Source organism: Acanthisitta chloris, unplaced genomic scaffold, assembly GCF_000695815.1.
Source record: "Acanthisitta chloris isolate BGI_N310 unplaced genomic scaffold, ASM69581v1 scaffold33812, whole genome shotgun sequence".
NCBI classification, from domain to species: domain Eukaryota; kingdom Metazoa; phylum Chordata; class Aves; order Passeriformes; family Acanthisittidae; genus Acanthisitta; species Acanthisitta chloris.
The window spans coordinates 27,713-39,137 of record NW_008660424.1 but is presented as its reverse complement, the minus strand read 5'-3'; the positions used below and the strand labels follow the sequence as shown (position 1 = coordinate 39,137).

General features: G+C 43.9%; 1 protein-coding gene across 1 annotated transcript in view; it reads right to left on the bottom strand.

The window, feature by feature from the left end:
* Positions 1–4,621: 4,621 nt before the first annotated feature.
* UBE4B (ubiquitination factor E4B) overlaps positions 4,622–11,425 on the bottom strand; it is a 29,875-nt gene continuing 23,071 nt past the window's right edge. Inside the window, 8 exon segments of the mRNA XM_009069808.1 lie at positions 4,622–4,680; positions 5,381–5,527; positions 5,964–6,138; positions 8,330–8,521; positions 8,866–9,000; positions 10,051–10,195; positions 10,466–10,592; positions 11,361–11,425. The exon segment at positions 11,361–11,425 is cut by the window's right edge and continues 19 nt beyond it. Of these exon segments, the coding sequence (XP_009068056.1) occupies positions 4,622–4,680; positions 5,381–5,527; positions 5,964–6,138; positions 8,330–8,521; positions 8,866–9,000; positions 10,051–10,195; positions 10,466–10,592; positions 11,361–11,425 (1,045 nt within the window).

The window sequence follows — 11,425 nt, the reverse complement described above, 5'->3', positions numbered from 1 at the left end:
TGAGTTATTTTCTTTGGTGAAAAGTGACTGTTTGCCCTTGCAGTGATGCCTGTGAGTGCAGAAGGTGAACAACACAATGCTGAACAGAGGGCTGAGGGAACTATTGCCACAAAACCAACACATCACAAGTAGGTGACTTTGCCACGTCCTAGAAAACACCATGATTTGAAATTTTGAATAGTTCCTATTGACAGGAGAGATGATTAAGTAATGTTTTTAGTGTGTAACTGTGCTAACATCTACCTAAGGCTATGCAGAACTAGGTCAGCAATATATTCTCTGAGGGGAAAAAAGGTAAAACACATAACCTCCCCCCAAACTTCCTTCAAAATCCTCTACAAACTGCCCAGATACTGAGTGTGTGCTGTAACCCTCCACGGCAATAGACACTGTGATTAATTCTCCCCTCAGCAAAGTTTGTGTGGTGTCTCCTAGGAACAGCAGTTCCTGCCTCAGCCTCATGCCCAAGTTTGGGGAGTGCTCACACAGCTCAGCCCCAGGCCGTTAATTCGGTTAGTTCGGCGGCAGAGCCTTGAAAAATCTGCTGGAAAGAGGCAGAGAGAGGTGATGGAGAACAGGGAAGGGCAGGACATGCTGTATTGGCATCCAGGAGGTCACTCACTGCAAAGGGAGAGAGGGAAAATTCCTCTTCAGATAAGACACACAGAGCTGAAAGGTGGTTAAGTATTTATCTAGGTGGTTGTGATGTCTTTTCAGTTAGAGATTTTGGCATTTTAGCTCGATTTAGTTGGAAGAGCCTTCTCAAAGTCAGATCCCCTTGGGAATTTAGAATCAGCTTACTAAATTTGTAGTGAAGTGGAATTTACTGCATTGTTCTGTGAACCCTGTTGGAAAAAATGTGTGTGCATTCCCTGATAGGAAAGGGAATGTTCTCACTCCTTTTATGTTTCTGGCAGCACCACAGAACCCTGAAAAGAGCAAACCCATCCAATTGTTGCAAGCTTAAATCTAGAATTGATACTCCTCTCCAAGAAAAGTCACAACACGGAGGTTCCTTCCCCAAGAAAAGTGTTGCTGAGCATGATTACACCAGAAAAAATGAACATAAGTAGTAATTTCTTGCATTTATCAGTCCAAGCAATTCTAGCTGGTCACTCAAATCACTAAGAAATGCCTCCTGAAGTGATCAGCCCGTTCAAACACAGCCAAGAGGGAGGTTTAAGGTGGTGATAAGGAAAAGGAAGAGCCCCAGTGTAGTGCAATGAGTAGAGCTGAAAGCAGCACTGTCATCCTGCAATTACCAGCAGTAGCTGTCCCTGCTGCCAGCAGGGAAGGGCTGACAGGGATGTAAATTGTACCATTACATAAGTATAAATTGTGATACAATAGAATCAATTGTGTTGAAGTGTAGGTGCTCCAACATCAGCACTTGCCCCAGGAATTTCTCTAGTCCTAGGGCTCAGGACTAGTAGAGCCCAGTGGTACAACCTTGTGCCTTCAAATCTTCCAAGGAAAGCACATTCTGCAACACCTACACGAGTTAGCCCCTGCTGGGATGAGCCAGGCACAGCTCAGATATTTATACTCTGCAGATACATGTAAATGTCAAACGTAACCTGATCCATTGATCCTTTCTGGGATCTCTAACACAAAGTCTCTGTCTTGCAAGGAGGTTGCAGTCGGATTGGAAAAGGTAAATGACACGTTGGGAGGAGGAAGGGAAATCACAAAAACCTGCAGGTAGCATTGAATTAATGATAATTAAACTAAGAACTGAGATGCTTTGTGGGAGAGTTATTTCTAATCCAACTTCAGCTTTGCTTTGCAGGTACTCAGATGTGCACTGTCCACTGAGACATGGGCTTGACTCCCCTTTGTGGCAGACAGCAGCAGGATGGCACTTCCAGCTGCATCTTCAAATCCATGTCATTATCCTGCCCCCAAATGCTGAATTTGGGAGAGTTGGTCTGAGCTCACACCTGTAAAACACTTGAGATTACATCCCCAGACAAAACTGTTCTGGACACTCACATCAAACCTTTGTGTCTTGTGCAACATCTGCATTGACACACTTCCAGATGATAGATGTCTGCCATAATTGGACAAAACATCCCAGTAATGCACTTTGCTATTTATATTCCTCAGGTCAGAGTCTGATACGACAGCAGAACAAATATAAATGCAGCATCTGAAGGGCATTGTCATCACTGATACATCCTACACCAAAGGTAAAGGTTTCTATTTTCCCTCTCAAAAAAATAAAGCACAGAATTTTCATGTTAGACTTGCAGTATTAATTCCATACAGAATTCCTGGTAAAACATTTAAATCCACAAACCTCTTTGATATTGGTTACAACACACAAGAACTGAGAGAGCCCCAGACCTCCAGCCCTGCACAGGATACACTACACCAACCAGTTGTTTTTAATTTCAGGGTGGATTATTTCTGCTTGTGCTCCTCTCATTTCATTAGGCTGCTCATGCATCCTAATTCACACAAGGTGCTGCTGTGTCTGATCTGTAATAGCTGAAGGAAATCAGAGCAGAAAGCATTTCTTCCATCTCCCCAACACAGAGTCTGTCAATAAAAGTAAAGCTTCATGGTATTAAGCCATAATGTGAAACCACAGCAGTTTAATCATCCTCCAGCAAAAACTAATAGACACCTCTGAACAGTTGTGCTCCATCAAACAAAGTACAAATTCCGTGACGTTTCTAGGGATTTCATGCCATAATCCTCAATAATGAAGTGACAGTGGAAAGCTGAGGAGTTACTCTTTATGCAGAAAGTAATTAGCTCTTCACTCCAGCAGCAAACACAGCTCACCACACCCGCACTGGGTTTGGGTGCTCCGTGCAGGTAAAGCAGAGCAGGCTTTGTCCTGTGCCTTCTGAAGAGGGATTTGACTCTGTGGAAGCAGTGAAGGTTATAACTATCAAACCAGTCACCAAACTGCTTCTCTGTTCCAGCAGTGCATGCAGACATGAGCTGTGGAATCTTCCTCCCATCCCTGGGGAGAAGAAACACACATGCACACTCTGGAAGGGGAAGAACCACTAAAGCCCCCAAACTAACCAAAACCAAACACTCCACCACTACATCTTCCCTTTTTCTAACTCAGAATTCCTTGCACACCTCAGAGGTCGATGCTGGATCACACAGAACCTCCCCAAAACTGCCCTGGCAGCTGTCAGGTCACTAGGAACAGGTGCTCAGCATCACCTGCCTGGGAACACTCCTGAGTTTGAAGTGCTTTTGGTTATCTGTGTGCACAGCCATTTTACACACGATTTACCAAGTCACCTCCAGGTCCCAAATCACTACCAGCAAACCAGAACAAAGCCCCAGACCCACTGGTGTTGCTGATACTCCCACTGACACACTGGAAAGAAGACCAAGGAGAGCTCCTGTGCGAGTGTGTATCATTTATTGTAGTTCAAGAGTCAGGAATTGAACAAAAGACACAGCGGAAAAAAAAAAAAACAAATAAAAGAAAAACAACCTTTTGTTTTTTTCAGACTTAATTTTAAAACACTGTGGTTTCAAATCCTTTTTAAAAAGGAAATTCAAGTATCATATGCAGGGGGCAGTAATACAAAAATGTCTGTGAATATTTTTTTTTAAAGTTTTTTTTTTTAAAAACGTAATTCTACATTTCCTGCACCCTTTCTGCTTTGGTAAGGCCAAGCCATGGATACAAATTGGTATGCAACATAAAAAATGACCCCTGCCCCAACTGCAGCCTCCGAGGATAAAAGGATCTGCTCTCTGCAGGACAAGCTCCAATGGCTCAGAACTGTCATTTAGCATATATATCATATCTGCAGCATTGAAAGAATGTTTTGTTTTGTTAGAAGTCACTGAAATCCTGGTATTCCCAAGCATCTCATTCCTGGCAGCTGTTTGAACACACTTCTATCTCGAGGCTTTTCACAAATACCAGAGCATCTTGAGCAACACAAAGGAAAGGGACGTTTCAAGGAACGGAAATTAAAATCCATGTGTGAAGTCTTTGCTTTTTTGAAGTTATCCTTGTGTCTAACACCAATTAAAAACCAAATATGCAAAGATGTGCAATATAAAAATACGATCCCAAGATGAACACTTTGTTGCAGGCACAGTTATCGCACAGAGTATGTTCTTTGAGGGCAGGGGAATGATTTTTTCACAGGGTTTGTTGGGGGGTTTTTTTGCATTACAAAAGAAAAACAAAACAGCAGTGCAGGTTTGATGGGTGGAAGAGAAAGAAAGGAGGGAAAGAAGAAAAAAATTACTTTAGCAGCAAAATGTCCAAGGTTCTAACCACAATCAAATTAACGGATATCTGGCTGTAAAAAATAAGGTTGAAGGGATGCTGCCCTGATCCATTCATCTCTGCTAAAATAATTCAGCTGTAAAAACTCCAAAATGTGACATACTGAAGGACAGTTTTGTAACATAAGCAACTTCCTAGCTTGTCCTCCATGTTATTGACCATCGTTACCACTTAAATATATGTACAAGAATGAAGCTGCTTTGCTCCTCGTCCACATGCTCCTGCTGAGTGCTGCAGGCAGTGCCGTGGGGCTGTCCCCCACCAGCAGCTGGAATCCCAGGTGTGTCTGCTCCTCACTGCCCCAGCAGCACACACCCTGCTCTGCCTCTGCTGCAAAGGACCTCAATGCTCGTTCTGCTTGTCTCTCATCCAGGCTTGGATTTGCTCTTTAAGTTCTGGCACTGATAGGGTGGAAAAATAAAAAGAAGGATTCGATTACTCAGTGATACTGCTAAAAAGAATGATTAGCTTGCAGTTAAATTGTTTTGTGATACTAATAGGAGTAATAAATTCACCATCCCTGGAGGTTTTCAAGCTGAGACTAGATGTGGCACTTGGTGCCATGGTCTAGTGACCACGGTAGGATTGGACTTGATGCTCTCAGAGATCTTTTCCAACCTGGTTGATTCTATGATACTATAGGAGAGCTCCTCATGACCAATAGCAACTTCTCCTCTAGAAATCTGGTCAGCAGTATCTGCTACTATTTTCTTCTCTCTCAATGTAGTTTCTGCACAGCTTTGGGTAAATGACTCATTTCTACACCATGAAATGTTGTAATTTTATAATGTTTATAATGCTGTAACCCCTAAATAATGTTTAGGGGTTACAGCAGTGGCAGGTTAATGGTTGGACCTGATGATCTTACAGGTCTCTTCCAACCTTGATGATTCTGTCATCAGTATTTTTCAGCCTGGTAGCTATGAAGGCAAAGATGTGAGTTGGTTTTTGTCCCCCCCAAAAAAAGGAAAGCAGAAGGGATTAACTTTTCTGAGCAAGTTGAGATGAAAGAACTGTACTAGGGCCTCAACCCTGTCCTCTGAAGGTACACAGCCCTGCACAGGGGCTCCCCCAGCTCCATGGCTAACTGTGACACTGTACCTGGTTCCAGCATGTTTTCCGTCAGTGTCTGACGATTGAAAGGATCCGTGGAAGAATTCAGCAGGTGCCTCAGGATGATGGACCTGTCCATAATGGTTCCAGATGGCAACCTCACGGGGTCAGTCATCAGAGTGTCCATCAGTGGATCTGAGGGCACAGGTGTCTCCACATTAGAGTGAGCAAAACAGCTACAAACTGTCTCTGCACACAGACCCACAGGGCAGAACTGCTGCTCAGGGTCCCTGGCCAAGCTGGAGCTCCACAAAGTGTTCAGAATGAACTTATATCACTTTTCCCTTTCTGAACTGGGACAAAGCATTAGCTATTTTCACTCTATTTTTGCATTTGGGAGTTGGTTTTTTTTTTACTGTTTTGAAGCACACGGAAGCAAAGCAAAGCTAGGACTGGACAGCACCACCCCAGGGAAAACCAGAGCCAGTCTTGGCTCCGGAGTCACTGAACTCCATCCCTGAAGTGGAGCAGATGCAAGGCTGCAAAAACAGCCCATGGTTTCTCCTAACAGAATCAAAGTAACAAACCAAATCCCTCTTCTCCTAAACAGGGTTTAGGAAACTCCACTTGCCTCTGAACTCATCCGGTGCATCGCTGTAATCGATTTCTGCACGGGCATTCTTGGCAACAATTTCCTCCACCTTCTCTGCCAGCAGTTTGAATTTCTCTATTGCTATGGTGGACTTGATTCCAGCCTTTCTCATCTTGGAGATAACCTCCTCAAAGAGCTCTTTACTGTAGGACCTCTACAAGCAAAGCACAAAAAGACAACTTTGCTGAGTTGATGTATCCTTAACACACCATAAAAATTCTAAAGATATTTTAATGCATTTTTAAAACTGCAGAAGGATCAATGAAACCTCAATGTTACATCAGACCAAAAAGCAGTGTGTAGGCAACTTTTCATCTAGCAACAAGATGTCAACTTTTGGGTATACTTAAGGTTTTTTACTGGTCATCACTGCTGGAGAAGTGTCAAGGACCAAAAAAGAGCAACATCACCTAAAGAAAATGAGGAAGACACTCAGGGACTCTCTACAATTATTAAGACTGTTCCTTAGACAACACATCTGTGTTGCCACTCTCCTGTCTGTACTCTTTGTTCTCACAAGTCTTGGCTGAAAATACAACATGAAATTAATATGGTCCTGTCTGTACTCTTTGTTCTCACAAGGCTTGGCTGAAAATACAACACAAAATTAATATGAGTTTTTTTAATTTCTTAACTTCTCTGATAACGTGCAAGGCAGTTCTGGAAAAGAAGTGATTCTTTCTCCTATTCCAAACGAGAACTAACAAAAACCCACCCCATGATGTGGCAAAAATAGTAAGGCAGCTCAGAGGGAGTGAATGCTGGGAACTTGCCAACCGGTGCAGCAGGAACATCCAGAGAGACCAAATGCATATCCTGTAGCTCCCACTGAAGCAAGCATTGCTTTCATGTGAAAGCACAAAGTTAGCCAAGGACTTTGTAGCTGCTCCTGTTCTAAAAACACCCTCTTCTTTTAAGTCCACAATGCCATGTTTTGACATAAGCCTTTTAATAACAAATGTTATTTACACTGCAGTGCGAGGTTGGATTAAATGACGAAACAAAACACGCTAAGTCTCACAGATTTCTATTTTCCTTAGGATTTTTAAACTGTTCAACACAGCTCTACTGCTTTCATCTGCACCACATCACACCAAGAAGTGCCATTCAGCACTCAGGACACACAGTGCCCACCCAAGCTCCTTTCTGGTGCCCAGAGAGAACAGAGCCATGGCAGCATGCCCAGGGCTCCACAAACGTTTGCAGATTCCCTCTCATACGTGCAGGGATTTGCAAATGGGACATGTCTCAATGCTTTAGACTCTGCCATGATCAAGCAACTTTTTGTTTGGTTTGTTTTGGTTTTTCTCCCAATCTCAGTATCCATTAACCAACCAGGCATTTCCTTGGTGTTTCTTTGCTGTCATTGACAGCTTCCAAGACACTAGTCACTGCCCTCCTCCTTTTTTATGAAGGGACACTTTGTTAATTAAGCTTTATTCCAGTTCCCACACCCCCTGGCTTCTTTCTCCTGAGCCCTACGACAGTGCTGGGCACTTGCTGTGGCAGCAATGAATGATGGAAACATCCTCACTTCACATACTCTGAACAGCATCAAAATACACTGTAATATGCAAAAAAATAAGGAGTGTCTCAGAGGTGTTACTGGTATCATCTGCAATTATCAAACTTAAATAATTGCAGGAGAATGGTCTTGAGTCTTGCACTAAACATGCAAACACAGCTCCATGTACTGCAAACCAGAGTTTCAAGCAGCCTTTGAGAACACTTTCTCCCCTCTGTTTGAAAGGTTTGACGACCAGGTGTGATTCAGTAGTCTGACAACGTTCCAAGGACACAAAGGTGAGCGATAGCTTATCTTGCTCTGAAGGCTACAGGAGTTCAAAGGTGTTGTTAATTGCCTCACACATGCTGTGCTTTGTCAGCTTATAGCCATTTCACAGAGTGGGATCTAAGGGAATACAATTTGGATATTGTTCATCTAGAGCATGAACTTCGATTTGTTAAACGAGGCTCTTACTCTCACTCCCAGCTCTGCCTGTTCTCATGGGGAAAGAGGGAGTCACAACTCTGTATGCCTCAGTTTTCCCACTTGCAAAGGGACTTCTGCTAATTTACAACGAGGCTGTGGCTAAAAAGCAGCTAATGCTCAGGAAATTTCCTCTGTGTGTGAAGTGCTGTAGGTACTTATGTACATCTGTAGGTTTGCACAGCACTGGAAACACCCAACTACATAGAGCAGACAGAATATGATGACCTGAAAGAAAACAAACTGCAAGTATGTAAGACAGAAACTGGCAAGATGAAACAGTTCCAGAGCATTCTGCAAAGTCCTGGTTGCCCCCAGTGCTTTTGGCTTTCCCCCTCATCTTTCTGGAGCTCACCTGATCATCAGCAATCGCTTTAGCGAAGCGAGCACAATCCAGCTGCAGGTAAATGTCAGTCAGTTGGTCCAACAGCTTCTTTGGTTCAAACCCGTATTTCTCTGGGTTTTCTACTTTCAGGTCACGGCACTTGGGGCCACAGAGTTGCTGTAAGTTAAAGTTCAACATAGCAGCCAGTCGTGGTCCAAGCTCCTGCAAGAGCAAAGTGAAACACAGATCATCATGTGAGGGCAGTGGTAAAGAAGATTATCATTAGATTTGCACACAGCAGATCAGGAATTATTAACTAATACAATTTACTTCCGTAGGCTTCCAGGAAGTACCTACTCTTGATGCATCCTTGCTATTAAAAATGTCATGCAAACAGCTTCTGTCTAGAAGGATCACACCACCCCCATGACTCAGGTAATGCTCTCAACATCAAATAACATCAACAGCAATTAGATTGGAGTTGCAGAAAGGGGAGGAGAACTAAACATCTCCAGGTTATTATGGGAGAGAAGCAAGAAACCAACTTAAATCTGAGCAGGACTTACAGGTCTGAGAAAAGGCTTTTGGACCTGCTTGGTAAGGATATGGAACATGTCAACAGTTTCTGTTGCCAGGGCGAGATATGAGCGGGACACGCGCTCGTCCTGCGCCAGCTGCGACTGCCGAGCCTGCTGCTGGTCCTGCAAGGGAACACACAGTGCTGACAGGCCCTGGAATCCCCTGACCACCACCCACACCCCACAGACACCATGCTAACAGCAGCTAGGCAAAAGAACACAGATGTGAGGTATCTTCTCCTCTAAAATACAGCTGCTCACTCTCGCTCCCCAGTACTAATGTCTGCACCAATGTTCCAGACTGCTGCACCACTGCAGAATGAATGCAAACAGCAGCACAGGCCCCCATGGTTACTGAGTCTGTTTACATCCTCTAACTGCTCCTCACAGCTGCAGAACTGGGTTAGGCTTCCTTTCCATCCAAATGCCAACACCTCAAAACCAGCCTGGGATCTGAGAGTCAAATGAGGTTGTCTCTAATTTATGCATCATCATAAATAATAAACACTCCCTGCTGGAACAATCTATAGATGATGCACCAGCTCATTTTGTAACTACAGGAATGGCTTTACTTTGCTGGTAGGCACAGACAGGAAGAAAGGTTTCGTAAGAGCATACCAGAATAAGTTGAACAAACAAGATCTTTTATAGCTTTTCCTTTTGTACTTTCCCTTTTTTTAAAATCAATAACCTTAAAACAGAAATACCTGACATTGGTGGGTCAACACACACAATTACTGTTTAATCAGGCCAAGCTCTGAGGTACAGGACTATAATTGTCTGCATCAAATCTACCAAGGATCAATGCATGAACAAAATAAAAGCTTCTATTCCTTGAAGTCAATTCAACTGGAGAGCATCTTCCCAAACCTCCTTCAGGAAGGTTAAAGTCTCGGTTTCTCCACTTAGAATTAAGTGCACAGTAATTTGACACTTTATCCTATTTCCACTTCACACCACTCTCTTTGCCAGCCACAACACAACTAGGCAGAAGGATGGTTTTGTGCAGAATGTCATCCAGAGTGACCACGTGGCAGCAAGAAAAGGCATCAAGAACTGCTTCCCATGGGCAGCTCTTTGGTGCTGCCCCTTGTTAAAAAGGTTTTTTATAATGGTCTTGTATTAAAAAAGTAAAAACAAGTAAAGGGCACTTTGAAAAACAGCTCTGTTCACCCTGGGCAGCAGGTCCCATTGCTCTTTATTCTTCATCTCCTCTTGCACTTCATGGATACGTTTTAGGGACTCCAGACTCTCATCCAGCAAGAAAGTTGTGTCATTTATCAGCATGTTGATGTAGCGAACAAACTGCTTCCCAGAGCTGAAAACATCGAAACACAGGTATCACGGCAGAGCAGGTGGGTGTGCAGGGCAGACTGCAACCCCACAACCTCCTTCTGCACTGCCACTTCCAACAACGAGCCCAATCCCCAGGCCAAGGAGACTGTGGTGTCCAGAGCTCAGTCTAGAAACACTCCAGCTGGACTGGAAGGGGCTGCCATGGAAAACACAATGGGAAGCAGCATCACCCGTTCCCAATGGCCATGACCTCCTCATGGCAGGGAGCAGCACTAGACAATCTCTTACTCACTTGAACTCCTCCATGAATGTCCCATGGTGAGCAATGTTCTGCCAAAGGCTCTTGAAGATGGTGCTGATGTGGTAGCGGATCGTAAACTTGTCATAGAACTCACTCGTGGCTCCAGTGTGTTCCACATCTGGGGAAGAGATCCCACAAATTAAATCAACGTGTTTTCCCATCAGGATTCACCTGCAACACACCTAGAGTCATGGAATATCCTGAGCTGGAAGGGACCCACAAGGACCACTGAGCCCAACTCCTGGCCCTGCACGGGGCACCCCAACAATCCCACCATGTGCCTTCTCTCCCTACTGACTCCAAGATCATGAGATCCAAGCACTAAGCTTTGAGATGAAATGCTATTCCCATTCAAACTCTCCATCTTAATCCCCATTAAAAGCAGCAGCACGGTCCATTTCCTGACCCAGATCCAACCTATTTCTGAAGAAAACCCCTCAGAAAACAAACCTTTCTGCTCTATTCAACTCTGCTCTCCTAAAACTCCACTAGGCCAACTCTGGGAACACTGCAAAAATAGCTGTTTTTTTGTGAGAGGAAAACCCTTCTGAAGCACCTGAATCTACAGGACTAGCAAAACTACAATCAGGAGTTTTCAAATCCCAACAGTCCCTTACAAGCAAGGCAAACCAAATCTTTAATTTTGGAATCTAAACACCACAAAAACAGTTGTCACATTGCTAGAGTTGTGAGTGGAAGCAGCTTGTGGAAGGACTGGAATTCTCAATGTTTCACCTAATGCTATTGTCCCAGTTCTTGGGCAATAAAGGCCCAAGAGCTACCCTGGGGGTTTTTTTGGTTTTCTGAAATGGTTACAACTAACACATCCCTTGGCCTCAGAGCACTCATCCCTCACTGTGCACTCAGTGAGCTACAAAGCACTTACCTGTGTAAAACTTCATCAGGGAGGGAACTAACAGCTTAGTGGAGAGAGGATGATTCTCAATCATC